This window comes from Xiphophorus maculatus, chromosome 17 (genome assembly GCF_002775205.1).
Source record: "Xiphophorus maculatus strain JP 163 A chromosome 17, X_maculatus-5.0-male, whole genome shotgun sequence".
NCBI lineage: Eukaryota > Metazoa > Chordata > Actinopteri > Cyprinodontiformes > Poeciliidae > Xiphophorus > Xiphophorus maculatus.
In genome coordinates, this window is record NC_036459.1 from 16,976,421 (window position 1) to 16,998,940 (window position 22,520).

The 22,520-nt window shown below is 40.8% G+C and overlaps 1 protein-coding gene across 1 annotated transcript; it reads left to right on the plus strand.

The window, feature by feature from the left end:
- Positions 1-1,986: 1,986 nt before the first annotated feature.
- stk38l (serine/threonine kinase 38 like) lies at positions 1,987-18,729 on the plus strand. The gene is made up of 14 exons (XM_005808036.2): positions 1,987-2,496; positions 10,432-10,571; positions 10,946-10,997; positions 11,357-11,479; positions 11,949-12,032; positions 12,112-12,235; positions 12,308-12,462; positions 12,534-12,636; positions 12,754-12,815; positions 13,453-13,570; positions 13,719-13,842; positions 13,978-14,073; positions 14,162-14,253; positions 14,526-18,729. The coding sequence occupies exons 2-14, from the start codon at positions 10,438-10,440 to the stop codon at positions 14,648-14,650; spliced, it is 1,392 nt and encodes a 463-aa protein (XP_005808093.1). The 5' UTR covers positions 1,987-2,496; positions 10,432-10,437; the 3' UTR covers positions 14,651-18,729.
- Positions 18,730-22,520: the final 3,791 nt, after the last annotated feature.

Here is a 22,520-nt window from a genome sequence, read left to right on the forward strand (position 1 = left end):
GTTTCCTGTGTTTAATGTGGACAATTTACCAAAATAAAGTGACTGATTGATTGATTTAAATCTGAACTTCACGCAGCATGAGCTGCAGGCCAGAAAATGCACCAGACAAAACTAAATATAGGTGCTGTGTCACAGCTCAGTGGGCCCCATTGATACGAGAAACATAAAAACAGCCTTGTCTGTCGCTCACCACACCCAGACATGCTGGCAGGGAACACCCACCTTTCCTCTGCCCGGCGACGACACGGCCCTGACGGTAAAAGGCCAGCGAGTCGTCCAAATAAGGAGATTTATGACAGGAAAATGTTAACGTCCACTCTGAACTGCTGTGTGCTTTGTTTGGGTCAACAGAACTGGGTTGTCAGTGATACGTCTGTGTTTATCTGTGATTCCCAGGAGTAATCAGGTCCATCTTTTTTTTTTTTTGCTCCCTACACGTCTGCCCTAAAGACCTTTGGGATGTTTTTTTATTTATTTATTTTTTTACAAGGAAGCATTGAAAGCAACCCTGATACAGTGGCTGCGCTCCCATTGGACCTTTACAGGAAGTAGGCTGGTTTCCTTCGGGCTTTCTGCTTTGCTCTTTGATTTAAACTGAAGGCCTAATTTTTACAACCTCGTTTAAAACAATGAACACGTTTGTACTCGGAAATGTTAAAGTTCTCAGAAAGTTTTCTCGTAATGAAAGTCTTGGATTCTTATCATGGTTTATGGTTTTATTGCTCAGGTTAATGTACACAAAACCTCCATCTGGTGTAACTGCCTTACTTTGTGCAGCAACGATAATAGTCATACATGTATAATCAATTCCTAATCTTAATTTGCTGTGTCATTTGCAGTGCCATGAAAAAAAAAATACTCTGTCACCCATATTTTATTCATATATCAAATGGATTCTAAAATCAGAAAGCAAGTTTCCAACTACAATTTAGTTGATTTTGTGAAAAAAAAAAGCTACCTAAACTGTTCTTTGTTTTTCAATGAAGCCCCAAGCTACATTAGTCCACAGAATGTTTTGCCAAAAGTCTTTGGATTTGCCAAGAAATCGCCAGGCATTTTCTCGGCCTGCGTGTTGCTTTTTCTCAGCAGTGGCTGACCCTCAGAACCCTCACATGCCGCGTCATTTTGTCCAAATCTCTTTTTCATTTGTTGTTGAAATCAAAAACGCATATCTGACCTGAAGCAAACGAGGCCTTTAGGTGTTTTTTGTTGGTTTTTTTTTTTTTTGACTAACTGGGTGAGTAGTTGATGCAATCTTGCTTTAATTTAGGTAGGCTGGCCTGTGGTGGGAAGGTTCACAACCGTTCCACATTTTCTCCATTTGTGGTTGATGACTCTCACTGTTGTTGACTCGAGTTCCAAACCTTAGAAAAACTCTTTCCAGACGTCTGGATCTTTGGCTTCAGGTACAATGTGTTGCCTTTTTTAGCACCACTTCATATGTTGTCAGACATATTCAATTTAAGTGATTTCTTCATTCTACAGATCCAGCATTAATAAGGCCAGGGTATGGCTAATAAAATGTAAATGGAAAAACATATGTAAGTCAATACCTGATTTAACAAAGGAGACAGTAACCTTTACACATAAGATCAGACTGGGTTATTTTTGCTTCATAGGTGAAAATAATTATTTCAAAACTTAAAAAAAAAAAACATTTACTTGAATTATTTTTATCTGGTAGTTTATCAAATAGTTTGAGGATCCTCAAAGCAAACAGTGAAATAATATATTAGGTGGAAAATACTTTTTTTTCAGCACTGCAAGAGGGAAAAATGAGCCTTTTTTTCATTATGAATTTAACTTTAACACAGTGACGCCACATTCGCTATTTTTAGCCGGGGTCCGCACAAACCACAGCCCCCAAAATGATGTAACAACGCTCACAACTGGAGGTAGTACAGTATATTCTTCATAGCTGCCGAGAGGAGAGAGCCTGCTAGCCGAATAAACCTGCGTCCGTTGTGTGACGGCAGAGGCCCTCTCATTGGTTGAAGCGCCCGCTCCTCTACGTTGTGTCCGCGTCGTGATTGGCTAGAGGAAAAGCAGTCGCGTTTCGGACGCCGCTGATTGGACGTCGCTCACGTTTTTTCCATGTCGACGTGTTTGCGTTGTCAGCCCAGAGCGTCTGATGAGCCCGACGAGCTCAGGAAGCAGCGGTTCTTATTTTATGTTTTGTAGCGACTGAAACGGGAAGGCGGCTGATATTTTTGGGAGGGTCGGGTAGACAGCTAAAGGCGGTTAAATATTTTCTAATATTTTTAGGTGAGGTTGCTGCCAGCGACAGAAGAGCTTTGTTGTGGTTTTGGCGTTGATACCGGTGATGTTTACTGTTCATCCTCATAGGTCTCTGACGGACAGCCAATATTAACTGGTTCCACCAGCCCGAAACTGCCTAAATATTAGGCACAGACCGGATTATTTTACATATTTTTTCCCTCATATTGCTGTGTGCTGGCGGCACGCCAATAATTGACTCTGGAGCAGGACACGGAGGTAGGTAAAATACAAAAAAATGCACGTGAAATGTAAAATATACCATTTTAATATTGTCTGAACAGCGCTTATTTACAATAGAGCCTATATAAGATGAGGGCGAGTTTATTCTCACGTCCATTATGCACAAAGCAATTTCGAATGCCTCCGAAAATAAAATAAAATTGAAAAAATTAGCAAAATCCAAAAGCAATAGCTTTAATTCTAGTTTTAAGATGCTGGTAGGTTAGTTAAGCAATAACGATGACTTCTTTATAACATTACGCCTGATGCACTCACTGATATACCTGCACTAAGTCAGACACTACAAAACACTGTGGTCATGAGGGCACGCAAATAGAAAGTTGTATCATCAGCATATAGTACAAGATGTTGTGATCTCATGGAGCTTGAGGAGCCTCGTGGATATGAACTAAAAAGTGACCCGAGAGCTGAGTCTTGAGGACCTTTGATCAACATGTGTATTTATGGATCTACATAACCAGATGCACGCGAATGCAGTTGCATCTCAGACAAGATGGTTTTGATAAGGTGTTGCATAAAGGCCTGAGTCATTCTCTCAGTTAAAATACCACAACTTTGCCATACAACGTGAAGTACAAAAAAGTAAAAGCTAAAAGATATATTTTATTTAAAACAGAAAAGCAAATCAGTTCTACTTCAGCTAAAATAAGACAGCATGTTGGTTATTACAGTTATTGATAATAACAATAGCTGTTTTCAAGGGAAAAGTCTCTGCCTTCTTTCAGCCAATAGACTGTGGCTGTCAGGAACAATTTATTAGAACATTTTTTGCAGATTTCCGACTCAGTTTGTTTTTTCCTCTTTAATGTATTTTATTTTATTTTATTTTATTTTTTTGCAAATCTTGATTTTGGCGGCCGGCTCATGCCTGAATAAAAGCGACCCGACAACAAAGCCTTGAGGAACTCCACATACAAATACTTTTATACTTATGGATCAAGATTAATAAAAAAAAAAAAAACGGAACTCAAGAGCATTTTTGTCTGCAGTGCGTAAAGAACACAGATAGCAGCAGAGCATTGTCAGGGTGGCGATGTTCTGGAGGAGTTGCAGAACCATCTGCTAAACCAAAACCTTGATGTAATTCAATTTGTTCAATTTGCTTAGAATCTGAAAGATGCCTGTTTCCTGTTGCTTTCATTCTGGATGAATTACAAAGTTGTCATTCCTGAGCATAAGAATTGTTTTATTAAAATATTAAGGGCTCCTTTTTAAGACCCTTAATATTTTAAGGCTTCATGAAGCAGGTCTGACTGATGATCATTTTCTTGTTTGGGTGTTTTGGGAGTGTTTGCACGTGTGAGCTCATGCGTGTTCTCAGTGGCGTCACAAATGAGTCGTCTCATTCAAGACGGAAAACAGTGCTGCAAGGGTGGAGCGCGTCTGACTGGAGAATTTTACACATTCTGAGAAATCCGGGTCTTAGAAGGATAAAGGTGTTATTGTTTGTTCTGTTGTCGATTTTGCTGTGAATTAGATTCAGCTGGTTACCTGTAAGCCGGTGGAACTCTGCGTTTTGAAGAAGCTTTTAAAACTCCTGTCAGAACGCTGTTGCTCTCTAGATAATTCCCCAAGTGTCAGCACTTGTTAAAGGGGGAATTACTTTTTTCCCCCTCCCCTCCAGGGGGTCTTTTGTGGGCTCTAGTGTCCCTTATATGAAAGTAGGCTGACAGGAAAGGGGGAAAGAAAGAGGGGTGGAGACACGCAGCAAATGTCGCCAGGTCCGGGAATCGAACCTGCGACAGCCGCGTTGAGGACTCAAGGCCTCCAAATGTGGGTCGCGCTATCCACTACGCCACCACGGCATGCCAGGGGGGAACACTTTTCAATCTTCGCTGAAACAGATCTTTGAGGAACTGCTGCGGTTCTGCAGAGTAACCAGGACAAACGTCTTGTTGCCGTCTTGAACAAATGGAACTGTTCCGTCAGAGCAGTAATGCCGGACCCTCCCTGCTTCGCTGGACGCTCTTGTCGTTTTTAGCTTTAATGGGCTGCTTCAAGCTTGCATGCTGGAGCTTCTAAACAGGCTGCTTGCATTCATAATGCCTTCCTTGTTAATGCCTGAGTGGTGCAGCCTTGTTTGTTTAGCTACAGGGTGGACCTGGTTAACTTCAAGCCAAATTCAGTCCCTTCAGATGGATTTAAAGGGCCGTGCAGCGCCGCTGGAGTGCAGCCGGTTCATTTTCTACATTCTGCTGGACCCAGGTCGTCCACATAACACCTTCTGACCAGTTCATAACCGCTTCCACCTGTGGTGTGGCGTGTCTTGCTTTTTTCGTATGTTTCGAAAATATATTTGCGACGCACTCAAAAAAGATCTGGAATGATCAACTTTCTCAGGAACAAAATTTAGATGAGCGAACAATTTAAACATCATCGTGGCACGTCAGCGGAGCTGAGGAGAACGCCCAAGAAAATGTGTCCAGCCGCTGTGTACAGTTGAACCACAACTAAAAGCCAATCTGACCTGGACCCGCCCGTGCGGTTTTTGTTACATTATTGTTAACAGTTGAACTGAAAACATCAAAAATGGAGGGTTTCTGCAAAGGAGAGCACTTAGTGCAGGTTTTTTGTTACTGCATCCACACGTCATGGTCTTGTACGTGAAAGTAAATATATTAAAACTGAAATTTCTAACGTCACGAGCTTTACTTTGAATGTATTGTGAAGGTTTTGGCGGGTAAATAAATCCCTTTACATACCTGAATGTAGAAGTTGCACAGTGAAAACTAAACCAGAAATGTCGGACCAAACTGATTGGAGGAAAACAGCCTGAGAACACCTGGTTTGGTTTACACTTCACAAATGAGATTTTCTTAAAAAATCAAGACAACAGCTGAACACTTAGGCACTTTTTGTCCTCAAAGTGGATCGATGTAAACACGATCACAAACCAACACTTTGACCTTTTTTAATTCTGCACCTAAAAATGACCCGAAGTATATATATATATATATAAAAGTATAAATAATAAAAACTAAACTGAAACTAAACAATATTTTACTAACAACTAACAAAAACTATCAAACAGACTTTAAGGACTAATTAAAACTTACTAAATAAGACAAAAAGTCACAATAAAATAAAACTAAACTATTATAAAAAAAAAAAAAAAATCCTAACTGCTATAACCCCGTCCTGACCTGAAAGCATGTGTCTGAGCTAGTGGACTTGACTCAGTTACACCAGTTCTTTCAGGAGGAATTGGTCCAAATTCCATAATAACCATTCTATTTTACTCACGTCATTAAGTTTAAATGCAATCCCACTCATACAGTGCATGTAAAAACCAAGTTTTACCCGTGCTTGCATGTGGCAGGTAAGAGCCACGGGTGTTTTCACCTAACGAACAACACTCAGACCAAGAGTAAACAGTGCAAATTAAACAAGCAGCAGCAAAGAGCATTATATTTCTTTAATAAGTAGAATGATATTGATCCCAATAATGAATTTTCCTCCTGCAATGAGTGACCAGAATTCATAGGGTTGTAAAAACCGGTAGCCCTCCTCCTAGACACACTGTCTGCATAGGAAGTTAGCATACATTACGCAGTGCATTACTTAAAAAAACAACAACCCATAACCCGGCCTGGCAAATCTGTCATGCCGCAGCCAGTCTGTTACACTTTCCTCATTATGTCAGTCTGAAACGCAAGCCGCTCTGCTAACCTGAATCAGAGAAAGGTACGTACTCGGTCCGCTTCTCCTCAATGGAAAGAAGCCATCAGGTTTTCCCAAACGTCACTGCATGCGCTCGCACTAGCTGCGTTTATTTGGCGCGCGCAGCCGAGGTCCACTTAGAGAGGAAAAACCGTAAGCAGCTCACTGTGTCGGAGGCGGACTCATGGAAAAACAGGGCAGCTCTGGGGTGAAATGCTCCCACTGTCATGGCTTCTGATGCACAGGAGCTCACAGTTTGCAATATTTCAACACTAGCTGTCTGATTTGTTTTGGAAAAATGCCCCCAGAAATCCAGCTAAAATTCAGTCTCTAATAGCCTGTATTTTTTATTTCATTGTAATTTTTTTTATCTCTACACCATTTATTTATGTGGTGGACCCAGTTACTTTCAGTCATCGTTCCAGTTTAAGGGATTTTATAACTTTGGCGAAAGTTGATACACAGTACCAGGTACACAGACCACCTTTACATCTGTAGTCACACAAGGATGATTTTAAATATCATTCAGCACATTGATTTCTAAGTATTATATTAGCAGTGTAGTAAAGTAATATTTAACTGGTCTGAAGGCTTTTAAGTCTCAGCCTGCGGTTCTGGGTTGTGTCCAGAAAGAAAGCTGATTTGTTTAAGAGTCGTTATTCATATTCATATTTGTAGTTATAACATGTTATGTTAAAAATATCTGATATTTAATAAAAATATCAATGACTCAGGTTCCTGCCGACTTGGCAGTAAATACATTTTGTAACCCCAGTTTGTCAAAAGTCCAACTATGTAATTCCCTACAAGCCTTTTTTCTGTTTTCACACAAAAAAAATCCTAACTATTAACTTAGATTTGCGTAAAGCTCCTAAGCCGATAAAAAGAGTACTCCGTAGAGCCTTCCTGTTATTTGCTTGAAGTCTTGCTCTCTCTTGACGACAAATCTTAAAAAAAATAGTTTGCTTACAAATTGCTCCTTCCACCTCTGTCCTTCACCTTACCACTCAGAATTGTCACTCTTCCACCATTCTGGAACCCGTCCAACTTCCCAAACGTGACTTTGAACCCGTGTTGTGCGTTACCGCCGGAAAAAACGAAGCTCCCGAGCGCCAAATCTGGTTCTAATCGGATGCCTGGTTCTTCAGCATCAACTGTGGCGTCATCTCCACCTTTATCTTCACCAAACTGAAGATGAAGAAACAGTAATCGTCTATTTGATTTTATTTGTTCAAAAGAAAGTACATTTTGTGAATAAAAAAAACTACAAAAAACAATGAGCAGGATGGCGAACGGGCTGCAGAGGCAAGGAGGACATCTTGCTTCTACTCTCTCTTTAGATATTGCGTATCGCCCCCTGTTGATGTGTTGAAGACACATTCTTCATTCCCAATCGACAGATGGAAACAGGCATCGTCTCTCACCAAAACCGGCGTTACGATTGGTAGAATATACAATTTTTTCAATTTCTTACTGGCCGGTCTCGAGCGGTGGTTGACCAAACTGAAAATGATTCGGTTCCAAACACACCAATATTTGTTACAAAGTAAGCAGTTTGTAATATTTGATTTTTGTTACATTTAGAAAATGTAAACACATTTATCTTGAAAGGAAAAGAAAGGGTGTCATAATTGGATAAAGGGCTTAGTCTTTCAAAGAAGGATATCATGTATATTTATTTTCATGACTTAGCCAGACAGCAGAGAAAAGCCTAGCATCGGCTGTTACGGCCACAGCTTCCTTGTCAGACAATCAATGGCTGCATTTTGCACCTTTCCTGCCAGCTTTGTCCCCTACACTGTGCATTAGATGTGGCCCTCATCGCTCCACTCCCCTCAGAGGCCTCCGCTCTTCCACTCACCTCCCTCAGTCACCAGCATCCAATCAAAACAGCAGGATTTTAGTTACTCTTCTTGTATACTGACAACCTAACCCAAGGAAGAAGAAGTGTTGGGTTACTGTGCTTCTTTCTTACAGTAACCCAGGTTGACTAACCTCAATAAACCCATCGCTCCAAATCAGGGACTTTGCAGCGATGATTCAGAGGATTTTCCCTCAGAAGTCAGGAAGTGTCCTGTTATTGTGGGACCTTCGGGGCCGAAACGGGAAAAGGGGCCGGGGGAATAGACGAAACACGGCTCCTATATCTGTCCCGCAGGGCTTGTTTAATGTCTTTGTGAGCTAATCTAACCCATTCATGCCTTTCGGATGGCGCGCTGCCAAATGTTTTAGTGATATGCACGTCCACCCTCGTCCCTTTTTCACTCTCTTACGTAACGTTTGCATAATCTGCTCTCATCAATATTCAGCTCCTTAAAGAGGAGGAAAATTGAACTTATTTCCTTAGTTTGTCTTTAGCAGTCTTGTAGTCTTCGAGTTGGGTTATGACCTTCTTTTTAATTTATGTAAAATAGAAAAGCAACAATTATTTATACTGCTGCAAAAATAATGCAACATACTGATTATTAATGATGATATATATATATATTTTTTTTTTCACTGCAGCAAAAAAAGCTCAATTTAAATTTTGATTATTCTTTTTTTTAAGGCTAATTATTATTTTTTTCTTGTATTGCTTTTGGCTATATTTTATTTTTTTATATTTCAAATGTCGTCCTGTTCTGTATTCATCTTTGAGTTCTTGCACTGTTATGCCATTACCAACACATTATTTGGAAATGGTGTCAAGCCAACGACATTACTATCTCAATAACTCCTGTGACAATTTATCCTCGTGACTGTTTCAGAGCAGGGCTTTCGCCGACTCCAGCTTTCTTTTTCACTGATATTTGAAAAAGCCTCACCTGCTGATGCTGATGTTAGGCAGATAAGATCTGTGAATACGATCAGTTTGTCATGTAAATGTCGTCCAGACTGATTTATCAACTGGCCACATCATGACACTACCATCCTCTTTAGGTAGTCAACAGAATGTTTCCCCAATAGAGTCATCACGATCTTTTTGATTGGCATGTCTGTTTATGGTTTGTTCACCATCTTTTCCTCAATACTCAGATGATTTTATCATTAAAACTGACGCCACCTGTGAGAGGCAAACACTTTATTTCCCCCCTGTATTTGAAGGGGAATGGGAATCACTTGGCTGTCAAATGTGTTGCCGGTTTTTTATTTATTTATTTATTCTTAGGCCTGCCCGGTTTAAACGAAGACCATTAAAGTCGAAAGAGTCCACTCTGTTCAAACCTTTAAATGAAATGAAACCCCATGGGCCATCAAGCATGTGGCTTTTCCATTTCGTGGCTCACTGGAATATCTTAGCGAGATACCAGATAGAATCTGAAAAACAAAAACAATCCCCATAGCATTCATATAGTTTACCAGTTGGATACACGTGATATAGATACAGTATATAGAAGTATGACAATAATACTGCCACTAGAACCAAGATCATAAATTTCTTTCACAGCTGCCATGAATCAGCCAAAATAGGCTTATTGGAGCTTTAATGCTGTGGCTTCTTTGGTAGCTGAGAAATAACTGTCTTATTAGAACATTAATAACACATCTTTAGCCGATGATGAAACCTCCAGATAGGTGTTTAAGCGCAGACATCATTTTGGGTGGACAGGAGCCTCTCTGTTTATTATGCAGTGAGAACAGTCTGCTGCCTGAACGGCCATGTTGCATTTTATCTGGCTTTCATGTCATCAGTGTGTGACGTACTGTACGTCATAATTCAGAAGGTTATGGTTACGAAATTCTGACAGAAGTCTGTGTCAGTGAAGCACATCGCAGTCCCACCACTTTTGGCTCTGAATACACATTCCAACAGACATGGCCTACAGAAATTTCTGTAAATTCTCCACAAACAGCCGTCGATATTAGTTTTACTTTCTTTTTATCAGCTTCCTTCGTCTTGTGATGATCGTGGGACAATACTGTCGACTCCCACTGCTGAATAAAATTTAAAATCGTTCCATGAACGGTTCCATTTGCTATCACTTCCGTAAGCAATGCAATGTTGTGTGACATCAACGTTCTTCTCCTGCATATTTAACTAGCAGTATGAACAGTCACGGCAAAAAAAAAGGATTTCAGTGAAAAAAAATCAGATTTGAGCATCAAGACGTTCTGTGTGAACGTAGCCTAAACGCCTCTACGCTGTAATCCCGTGCTCCAAGTTTCACAAGCACGTTCTCGTGGTAACCTGCCAAAACTCAAAACCGTTCCATTCAAAAGGTGACCTGCTTCCTCCTCGACTCATCCGTTTGTGTTTTTGTTGTCCACCAGGATAGCATGGCCATGACGGGAGGGACGGCAGCTGCCCTTCCCATGAGCAACCACACCCGGGAGAGGGTGACAGTGGCCAAGCTGACACTGGAGAACTTCTACAGCACCCTGCTCACGCAGCACGAGGAGCGGGAGATGAGGTAAAAGCGGCTGACGGGAGAGTCGCCGAGGCTAGATGGAGCTGTTGTTTACAGCGTCGCGTTCCACTGCTCGGGCTCGTAGATAAGGGAACAGTCCCCGAGACGGTGTGAACAAAACAAACGCCTGTCACTCTCCTGTTACCTGAGGGTTGACCTGTTGCTCAGGGAACTCCTGTAGGAGACACACGAGTCTCTGTTTACACCAACACCCTACACCTCCTTTGTCGTATGAATCGCTCCCTGGAAGCTTCCACTCCAACAATTACGTTCACAGGCCTATTTGGAGGAAACTAGAAACTGGAGATGTTTTATCATGCGTGTTTACTGTGAATGCTTTGAATGACCTGTTTTATGTGGCGTCTTCCTCATTTTAGGCAGAAGAAGCTGGAGAAGGCCATGGAAGAGGAGGGTTTGCCTGACGAGGAGGTACAAATCCAACTTTTTCATGTTCTTTTACATTAGATCCGCAAATTTCAATAGATCTATTTGGATTTTATGTGATATTCAAACTTATAATGGCTCAGGATTATTTTTTCCCCACAAATGCAAACCTAGTACATTCAGCCTTCTGATAATCCAATGTCCCTAAATGAAATCCAGCAAAATCGACTGCCTCCCTATGTTTTATATAAATTCAGCTGTAGATGAACTGAATAGATAGTAAAGATGTCCGTGGGGCTGGGATACTTTAATTAGGCACTGTACAAACATGAAATCACCGCAAAAATCCGAAATTGTAATTTTTGAAGTCAGTCGGGCAACTCGGCGTCTCTGTACCATTGCAGAAAGTGATGCGGCGCTCTCAACACGCCCGTAAGGAGACGGAGTTTCTGCGTCTGAAGAGGACGCGGCTCGGCTTGGACGACTTCGAATCTCTAAAGGTTATCGGAAGGGGAGCTTTTGGAGAGGTAGGTCAAGTTTTTTTAGTCCAAAAATGGTTGAGTGGAACTAAAAGTCCAGTTGGTTCAATTGTTGCGAATCTTACATAAAAAAACCTGGATTTCCTTGTTTCAGTAGATAACTTTTCACCAAAGCGGACAGAAGTCCCACGTGGGGTACCTCAAAGCTCGATCCTAGGAACTCTCTTATTCAATATCTATCTATGAAATAATCAAGTTAATTTGTAGAGCATATTTCAGCAACAAGGCAGTTCAAAGTGCTTTACATAATAAAAACACAAAAATAAAGTCATAAAAACATCATACAGTCAAGTGATCAAGTCACTTGACATCATCAAAAATAATATCTGCTATTGGTTTTCACAACTATTGACTACATGATGTGTTTGATGGTTTTTTTATGTTTTCACTTTGAACAAATAAACTTGAATGACTGATTGATACGTTTAAATAAAACGAGAACGTTCTCTTCGTCTAGGTCCGTTTGGTGCAGAAGAAGGACACAGGACACATTTACGCCATGAAGATCCTGAGGAAAGCAGACATGCTGGAGAAAGAGCAGGTGACTCCTTGTTCTGCCGTTCCAATCGCAAGATTACACCCTGCTGTGTTCTCAACCTCATGGTCGGCTCCCCCTGCAGGTGGCTCATATCCGCGCGGAGCGGGACATCCTGGTGGAGGCGGACAGCGCCTGGGTGGTCAAGATGTTCTACAGCTTCCAGGACAAGAGGAACCTCTACCTCATCATGGAGTTCCTGCCTGGAGGTGCTTACCCCCCTACACAGCATCCGATGATGTTCAACAAGCGAGAAACATCTCCTGCCCTTCTGTTGCCAGGCGACATGATGACGCTGCTCATGAAGAAGGACACCCTGTCGGAAGAGGCCACGCAGTTCTACATCGCAGAGACGGTCCTCGCCATCGACTCCATCCACCAGCTGGGCTTCATCCACAGAGACATCAAACCTGACAACCTGCTACTGGACTCCAGGGTCAGAACCAAACGCATGACCCTCAAATGACTCCAGAGTCGTAGTGTCACTGAATGTCGGTTTGCTTCCAGGGTCACGTGAAGTTGTCTGACTTTGGGCTGTGCACCGGACTGAAGAAGGCTCATCGCACGGAGTTTTACAGGAACCTGACGCACAACCCACCCAGTGATTTCTGTGAGCCGCATAAGTAGATTGAACCAAATATCAATAAAAGCAGCAGCATATAATTGAGATTGTTCTATTTTGTTTCATGCGGTGCTTCTCTTCTTTGTTCTGTGTGTTTTTTCCCAGCTTTCCAGAACATGAACTCAAAGAGGAAAGCAGAAACCTGGAAGAAGAACAGGAGACAGCTGGTACGGATCCTTTTTAGACTGTAGCTGAAGTGTAGTTTTGGTGTTTTCATGCACTCAACATGTGCAAATGTCAAATTTGATCAGTTCTTCTCCAGATGGAGTTCATTTAAAATCGCTGTCATCCGAGCATGGACCGCACTTTTTCATGTTGTCTATACATTTCAAACCAGATATTTACATACAACGAATAAAAAGACAAACTTTTTTTTTTCTGACTGTCTGAAGTTAGACCAAACTTTTCTTGTTTTAGTTTAGTTAGAATTACCAATTTTTTTTTCTATTTGCTAAATCCCTGAAAATATGGCGAGAACTGTTTTTTAGAATTTCTCTTTGTAACGTCCCAAGTCATACATTTTTAAGCGACAGATACCAATGATACTGATGATATAAGCTTCTGAATTCGAGGAAAGTTACAAAAACATTTCTAAAATCTGTTCTCACCGAGGTTTCTGGCATTTAGCATATAAAAATAATCTTTGTAATTCCGACTAAGTTAAAACAAGAAATCTTTGGTCTGTTTAATCAATACGATGAGCTTAAAGGGAGTGAGTCGGACCGGGCTATTCCCTGTTTTAGACTTGATTTTCATATCTTCCATTTAGAAAGCTGAGTTTTGAATGTTGCGGCTCACTTACAGGCTTATTCCACTGTGGGAACGCCAGACTATATCGCTCCTGAAGTGTTCATGCAGACAGGGTACAACAAGCTCTGTGATTGGTGGTCTCTGGGTGTCATCATGTATGAAATGCTCATCGGTAAGAACAGAGTCCTTCTTGGTGTTGTTGGATTGATACGTTTTACGTTTAAGCTCTAAGACTTTAAGTAGGATTTCAAACCTCAGTAGATGGTACTGAGGCATCACCACTGTTTCTTCTGTCTGTTGCGTGTTCGGGTCGTTGGCAGGTTACCCGCCTTTCTGCTCGGAGACGCCACAGGAGACCTACAGGAAGGTCATGAACTGGAAGGAAACGCTCGTCTTCCCACCTGAAGTCCCCATCTCAGAGAAGGCCAAAGACTTGATTTTAAGGTTCAAACATTGACTTTTCCTACCTTCCAATCTCACGGGAAGATCAGACCCCGAAACTGGATGTGCTGTCTTTCTATAAGTTTTCAGTTCTGTTTTCGCTTTTCACTTTTAATTTTCTGTTGGGTGTTACTGAAGGTATTGCACTGATGCGGAGAACAGAATCGGAGCTGTGAGCGTAGAGGAGATCAAGAGTCATCCATTCTTTGAGTCAGTGGACTGGGAACACATCAGGTACAAACAAACCTGCTTTTCTAAACGCGGACTCACTTTACACTAACCTTTTATCAGAAGATGGAACACCTCTTGTCTCCGTCCACAGGGAGCGACCGGCAGCCATTTCTATCGAAATCAAAAGTATTGATGACACTTCAAACTTTGACGACTTCCCTGAATCAGACATCCTTCAGCCAGGTTTGTCATATCAAATGTCTCATGTTTTCCAGTTTATATCATAGTAAAACTCAGTTTTACAGCGGCTACTCGCATCACACACGCATGAGGTTACCTCTGTTGTAAATATTACTATTATTTAACTGAAAACAAAGTGAACTTAAAGGCACGGTGTAGAGAATCTGGTGACATCTAGGGGTGAAGTTGCAGAATACAATCCTAACATAACTCCTCCTTTCCAACATCGGATCTTTATCAGTCAATTGAATCAATTTTCTGTGTGTTTTTGACAGCCAATGCAACAGAGCCTGACTTCAAATCAAAGGACTGGGTGTTCCTGAACTACACGTACAAACGGTTCGAGGGCCTGACTCAGCGAGGCACCATCCCCACGTACATGAAGGCAGGAAAGGCCTGACACGCTCAAGGAAAGCAAACACAGAGACGTTTAACGGACACAGGGTCGGGCCGCCGAGCCCCCACCGGTTCTGACGGGCCACGCCGGTGCCGCGACACACCGTCGGCCCCTCGGTCTAAACGTAACCATCGTCACAAGCTATTTAGGTCAGCTCTGCCGCCAAGAAAACGCCCCACTGGAAGGAGCTGGGAGACGACGGAGCGTCGCCGCATTACCTCGGTTGTTTATATTTCACGTGTGCTGTCTCTAGCCATAGCTCTCGGGCCAGCTCTTTAACTAGGACACTAATTAAGCATATCTGCATGTTCAGCTTAAAAGTTGATGGCAGGAATGGGGCTTGAATACAAATCCCTGCTTTCTGCATCCTCACATTGATAGTTGATACACTGGCGGTTACATTAACACAGCTGCAAACTGACGTCTGCTTAAAAGCTCTCAGCACTGTAATCAAAGTCTGGGTGACCGAAGAGAACCAGAACTACTGAAGCACACATGCTGCTGTGCTGTACGGAGAATTCCAGCACGATTTCCAATGAGTTTTATAGCTCCGACCCGAAGCAAGTTCCGTTTTTTAATTTTGATATTGATGTTCGGTTTGTCGCCGCCTGCTGTTGCAGCGTAGGTATTAAAGTGTTATTAATCGTAATCTCACAATCGGTTTAGACTGAAGACATCTTGAGTTGTCTGTATATTGTGAGTTTCACCTTTTTGTCTTCTGTTTGGGGTTTAATTGAGCGTCCTCTGTTTAAGATACGTAATATCTGAGGATGGATATCAAAAAAGTAAGAGCATCACACTCGTGGTATAATATTTTAGGAATGAGCAAACACCCAAATCCTGCTGGAATCCTCCTTTATAAAGGTGGGACACTGGCATAGGTTAAATAGTGTAACTCCCTGCAAAGCAACAAGACGGAACTCGTAATTCTTCTGCTTAGCATCTGTCGGCGTGAGACATTGCCAAATAGCTCTGTGTCCTTTTAAGATGTAAAACAGTCAACTTAATGAGCCGCAGGCCCAGCCTCTTGCTTCTTAAGTCAACATAACATGCAAAAGTGCCTTTTTAAGTAGCTAGATGTATCACTGTAGTTTAGGAAACATTAATTAGGAGGCATTCATTAAGATTAGCTTAGCATAAAGCTGATTGATTTTGAGAGAACGGTAAAGGGGCAGCTTGAATTGTATGTATAACAAAAAGCAAATATATAAGCTGGTGTCTTTTAGGTGATTTATGAGGGTTGTGATAATACAAAGGCAGGTTTTTATGGACGAGATAATAAAACAGGAGACTCTTTAAGCAGTAAAAAATGGAACTAAAATAGGTCAAAAACAGCATAAGAGTGCTCTCTCTAGGTTTGGAGTTTTAAATTTTTCATTTTATGTCCATCGTAGGATGCGTTTTAACACTTCTTTTTTTATTTATCCCTCTCACAAGCACGCCAACAAACAAAAGGCTCCCTGTAAAGCCAGTCTTTAACCATGAAGTCTCAGAAGGGGAGACTACGGAGTTACCAAAGAACTCTGCTCATCACATGCCGTGGTTCGAATGTAGCCGTCGCTTATTAACAGGAAACCACCCTTGAAAAGGAAGTCATTTCCATTTACTAAATCTAAACTTCTAAAACAAAATGTGTGCGTGAGCAGTGACATTTCTTAGATGTCTGCTAAGAGTTCTAAGAGTAAATGTATAATCGGAAAGATTCCCAGGAATCCCTGTGTTAGCTGTTTCTAAAGGTCTCTGCTAGAAAAGTAGTTCTTCAGCATTCTGATCATTTCTCTGTAATTCCCCCGTGTTAATTCTTTTCTTACATTTTCCATGCAAGTAATTTATTCGTCGAGCTACAAATGCCTTGGCCGACTACACTCGAAAATGCTACCCTCATCAGTTGGACTGGTGAGGGTTTTAAAGGCAAATATTTGTATATTTTTGTGTTATTTATGCTGCTAGTGTTTTTTTTTTTTTAATGTATAAATTGGATTTTTCTTTTTGCAGACATTCACTGTATTTTAATTGTCTGTGTTTTATGTGAAATCGTACCCGCTGATGTAAACAACAAACAGAAAAAAGTTCAGAATCCTATGCACGTCCGTGGACATCTCTTATGGGTAATAAGGTTAGCGAGCCCTTTTTTGTTTTTAGTCAGCCACAAAAATCGCCGTAAATTGGTATATAGATGATGTGATTGGTAATAAGTGGTGGATTCATGAGGAGAGAGAGTGAGTTTTACCAGCCAGTTGCTGGAGCATCCAACAATCTGGAACAGTGGAGGAAGGTCACCAGACACAGTGAGTGCTTTGTGCAGGTAATTGATTGGAGGTTGCATTGGGTGTTTGCTTCGAACCAGGTGGTTGTACTGTGCAAGTTCCCAGCAATACCACACAGTAGCCCTAAACTGAGAGTGTGGTGGGTCACCACACTCTCTGTGAAGGTTCCAAACACCCAAGATGGATCACAACACCATAAATGTAGGGTTAGGAGATCCACAGCACATAACCTAAGGTTCTCTCTGGTAATGTTTTGATGGAACCAGACAGGAACATCATACTCCTGCCTGTCTTCCCCAAGATGTCACCCTTCTACACTAGAACTTGACTGTATGCTGAGAAAGTAATTCAGCCATTTGATTTAGTTGTGTTGGACCTGGGACACATCTAGATGTTGCAGGACACCAGGCCATAGAGGGCTGGAGTTTGACAAACCTGTTCTGTCATGATGAGGTCCTAGCTAGGCCTCCCTAAATGGACATGTGTTGGATCACCTTGGATACTTCTTGAATCTTGGGTTGACTTGCCAATGAAGACATTGGCCATGTTTTGGACTTGATGACTAATGTTGCCATGGAACCAGCTGTGGGACAGTACTGCCAACTCTTTGATCTGATATCAAAATCATTGCATGACCTTTCGAAACATGACTTTTTCTTCCATTGCCACTCTGTTTGTGTCATGTTTAAAGAAATAATCCTGCCATTCAAAATCTTACTACTGCACATGAATGGAGAAACTAGAGTAAACAGATTGGCTCAACATATTTAAACTATTTTGATCTTCTAGGAAGGTACGCTGACAGGGGGGTCTAATCATTTGTTGAAATTGACAAAAACGTAGACATGGCATCCAATGTGTTCTCCATCTGGTCATGTCTTTCAAACGACACAAAATCTGTTTGTAGGAATTTCTGTTCAAACTTAAGTGTCAATGCAAAGCTTGGTGACGACACTGTGGCTGTGTGAATGGCTGATGAATTCCAAGACTGCCTTTGATCGATAACAGAAAAGGTTTTAAATGTTACTGAAACAATCTCAAACTAGAAAATTCAATCCTCTTGGTCAGTATTTGGTAGTTTCCCACAGATGTGTCGAATTCAGAAACAAAACCTGCTTTCAGAAAACTCCAGAGAAATAGTGACGCGACTTGAAGACTGACTAGGAAAGGGACAATTGTTCATGAAGTGGATGATCTCCTTTTGTGTTGTGAGGTGAAGTGTCTCACTGTTTAGTGTCAAATGTCTGCTTTGTGCTAGGATCGACGGTGTTTGTTTTATTTATCATGAAGAAGAGAAACGGAGGATGAATAGTTGCGATGCGTGCTATATTTCACTTGATACAGCCACACTTGACTTGAAATCCACTGCGGCGTCACTTTAACTAAAGGGATTTTTCCAACGAGGTAGTAGAAGGTTCAGGAAAATGTTTCTTATTTATCAAGCGAGACAATTCATTTGCCTCGTTTGGACCAAACCAGTTTACTGCCGAGTAACAAACAGTCGTCGGCAGATTATTAAAGGGTAATGCTGCATGTTTCGTTTTGCCAAGAGACAATGAGCGCAACTATATCGTATGGTAAAATCAACATAAAAGCCGAAAAGGTGAATGATCTGTATTCCCCTCCCTGTAGAAGGAAGATTCCCCGGTTCCATGGCTCAGAACTGTGTTAAGATGCGGTAGAAACCTGGAAGGCTACTGTCTGTAGAGGAGAGAAGGGGATGCTCATTAATATATTCATTCATGTTGCTGAGTTGTTGTTTTTTTATGTTGATACACTGCTCAGAAATAATAAAATAAAAAAAATAATTAAACACTTGAAGTTTTCAATGTCTTTACTGTTCTGGGAAATTCCTTTTTTCTTTTTTGTTTGGCACAGGCCATGTAACAAACACCACTGTCCAAATTGATACAGTTGTTGGTCTTTTCCTGCTTCATCTCAACTGTTAAAACAAACTCACTCTAGTCAACAGGGATCAACAATGTGATGTGGTTTAACTTGGTCTTGTCTACAGTCATCTCTCCTAACTTTAAATACCTCTCTTACACTCAAGTGCTAAATGAATTACTTGAGACTTAATTTGAACTTTTTTCTACCTTCTAAGCAATGATGATAAACAGAAACCAGATGCAGACCAAATGAAATGAGACTGTAATCTGTAGCAGATGAAGTTTTCGCAACGTAGAATCAAAACTCTTTACTTTCTCCCTGTTGAGCCACTAGGGGGAGCTCTTGGCGAGCTTTTATTTCATTTTCTGTTGGTCAAGCCCTGAATGAACAAATGGATAAGAACAACTTAAGGCATGGTAGAGATTAAATTACAAAATCAAAGTATGCCGGTCAAGCATTAGTAATCATTAATCAATGTAACTTATAAATAGTGATATTTTGAAGTCAGTGCTATTAAAAAATATTTTCCCAGACAGAGTTCTTGTTCTTTAAAGACACTGTGTCCCAGGTTACCATATGTAGTAAACCGGCAGCTATAAGAAAACACAGCAAACCTTCATGTGAGTCATCAATGTTATGTCAAGAATTGGCCAAGAATTCACGCTGTCCCATCCCACCCTGCAAATCTAGTTAACCGGGTTTCTCTTAATCCCTTACCCCCATTAAGGAAACTGGGTTTCTGGTTTGGACCACGAAATCAGGTTACAACAGAAAGCCAACAGCAAGCGGGTTACTTACGCACTCGAAAACCCGCCTCACAGAAGAAGTGATAGGGCCGTCATGCCATGACCCTGTTGTCATGGTCTTACTCTGTAGTATCCACTTTTCAGTTTAGCTGTGGAGAAAATTAAACGCATGAAAATGGAAGTAACTTTTAAGGAACACTGATAAAAGGTCTTCTGAAGGTCATTTTGTGGAAGTAAAAGTTGACATTAGACCTCACAGAACCTTTAGAGAACAATCCCTGGAGGTTTCCAAGAGTCACACTGCGGACATTAGAGCTAATCTCCAGGAAGCATTCAAAGAAAGTTCCTTGAGGGTTCTTTGAATGCCACCCAGTGAAAATTATGAAATCAATCAATCAATCAATCAAATTTTATTTGTATAGCACATTTCAGCAGCAAGGCATTTCAAAGTGCTTTACATCATTACAAACACAATGCAATATGAAAGTTGACAACAGACTTCATAGAACCTTTACAAAGTTTTCCCTGAAAGTTTCCAGGTTTTAATACTATGAATGTTGCCTTCTGGAACCTTCAGGAAAATATCCCCCCCAAAATTCCTAAAGAGTAACACTGAATGTTTAAAGCAGGACTTCAAGGAACCTTCAGAGAACAATCTCTTAATGTTCAAGGAAAGCTTTGAGGAACAAAGAGTCACATCATGGAGTAGTTAATCTTCAAGGAACCTTTAGTAAAATTTCTTTGAAGGTCATAATATAAAAAGTATGACATTTGACGTTGGTTCTCACGGAACCTCGAGAGACAGTAAGGGAGCATTTTGTGAAGTGTCACATTGTGATCATCGCCAATAACCTCCAATTAAAATTCCTTGAAGTCAGTAAAAAGGTTACACTCTGAATTTTAACGCTAATCTTCTGTGAAACTTTAGGTAATGTACCCAAAGGATCCAGTTGTAAAAGTGGAACTTAATCTTTAAAGAGTCTTAGGTATCCTCTGTGGAGGTTATGTGTGGTGTGAAAGTTCACATTTACCCTCTAGGTATCTTCGGAGAATGTCCCCTAAAGGTCCCCAAGCTGCAATGTTGCAACAAGGCTTCAAGGAACTTTTGGGGGATATTCTGTGAAGATTTAGAAAGGGTCCAACTGTAAATGTTGAAGCTAACCTTCAGTGACGATTCATGGAATGTTTCTCAGAAGTTCCTGAAATATCACATTTTGGATTTTGCACTGTCAAAGTTGAAGGTATCAGGGAACCTTTAGGGAGCGTTATTCTATCAATGTTGCAACTGCCTTCTGGAAACCTTTAGGAAGGTTCCCTCAAGGTTCCCAGAAAGTCATATAGTGTTGAAGCTAATCTTCTTGGGGCATCTAGGGAATGTTCTCTAAATGTCCCTGTAAATGTTGAAGCTAATTGTCATAGAACTTTACCTAAAGACTACAAGGAAATCAAACAATGAATATTGCAATTAACATGCTTTCTGATTTAGGAATTCATCCCCAAAGGTTATTTTTGAAACTTTTGAACATTCCCTGGAGGCTCGCAGAGTGAAACATCATGAATGTTGCTTAACTTACATTCAAGTTACTTTAGAGAGAAGATTCCTGAAAGGTTCCTCAAAGGTCACATTGTAGTTGCTAAATGTAACCTTCAGGGAACCTCCCCTGTGTTCAAAAGTGTTTCGAACGCAGCAAATCGCAGAGAAAATTCCCTTAAGGTTCTTCATGTAAGGAACTTTTCAAAAACAGCAGCTGACAACATTAAATGCTCAATGTGAAGAACATTGTAGATCTTGGACGCCATCTTTGTCTTCCAGTTGTTGACTGCTGTTTTCCCTCATATTTAAACACTGACTATCAAATTTCTTCACCTTTACATCGTCAGTTATTAAATGACCACACTGAAATATTTGCGGGGCAACATTCCTCTGTCATCAGGAAAGATGAAGGACATTTCACTCCTTAATCATAAATCATTATGTTAATGCTGACGATTTCAATACGTAGGTAGATAGATTGATATTAATTATAAGTTAAATATTTATTATATATGTCAACCTATAAGAACTACTGGTATTGACTCCTTGCATTGCTCCTCTGAAACATCAGAATATGTTTGTAATATCTCTGGTTCGGTATCACCTGACCACTCCGCTGTTCTGATGGGCAGCTGAATGCGTGCGTGGAATCGCCGCACTTTCTCCACAGACTCTTTATAAAATGGGTTAATGAGCCTCCCGCCGCCACGTGACCCTCGAGTTATATAATATATAGGTCAGCACGTTTCTCGCTGGCACGTGCAGCCTTCTTTCTTACGTAAAGTCTCGTGCAAAGGTCTCGAATAACACTATGTAGGTGAGCGCCGAAGATCGTCGATACTAGTGGGGACCTATCACTCCTCATACATATTCCTGAACAAAACTCCCCAAAGTAAATGTTTTCACTAAAACACACAATAGTCTACGTCTGCTCCCCTTTCCCCCATTATCCTTCATGTTGTAGAATTTGCTATATAAAATCAGTTTACCATGTATTTAATCTTTGTTATTTGCTGCCGTGCAGGTTGTTTTAAAGACCTAAAAGCTCCATATTAAAACTTTTTAACACGTTTAACTCCTGTGTAACTGTGCTTCTGGGTTTGCTAAAGCACACAAACAGACAAACAAAAATTACTTTTACGTCCTGCCTAGCATGGATACAATCTTAGATTGAGACTATTGAAAGCTAAAATTATTATAATCCAACAGACAACAACAAATCAAAAACATTTTTATATCTGAAATAAATAAGTAACATGCATCGATGTTTGAAATGAAATGAAAACATACTTAAGTGCAGTATTGCAAATATAGATGGTGAATTAAAAGTTGAATCCGTTATGTTAAAGTTATATGTAATTATTTCAGAATCTATTTAGTTAAAATATGCTACAATCCATCATTAAATAATTAAAACTGTTGCTATGGCTCATCAA

Bases quoted from the DNA above. Each gene is read 5' to 3' on its own strand.
- stk38l (XM_005808036.2), top strand. From the start codon at position 10,438: ATGGCCATGACGGGAGGGACGGCAGCTGCCCTTCCCATGAGCAACCAC. The intron at 12,033-12,111 runs GTGACTCCTTGT...CTCCCCCTGCAG, and splicing joins ACATGCTGGAGAAAGAGCAG to GTGGCTCATATCCGCGCGGA. The intron at 13,571-13,718 runs GTAAGAACAGAG...GGTCGTTGGCAG, and splicing joins CATGTATGAAATGCTCATCG to GTTACCCGCCTTTCTGCTCG.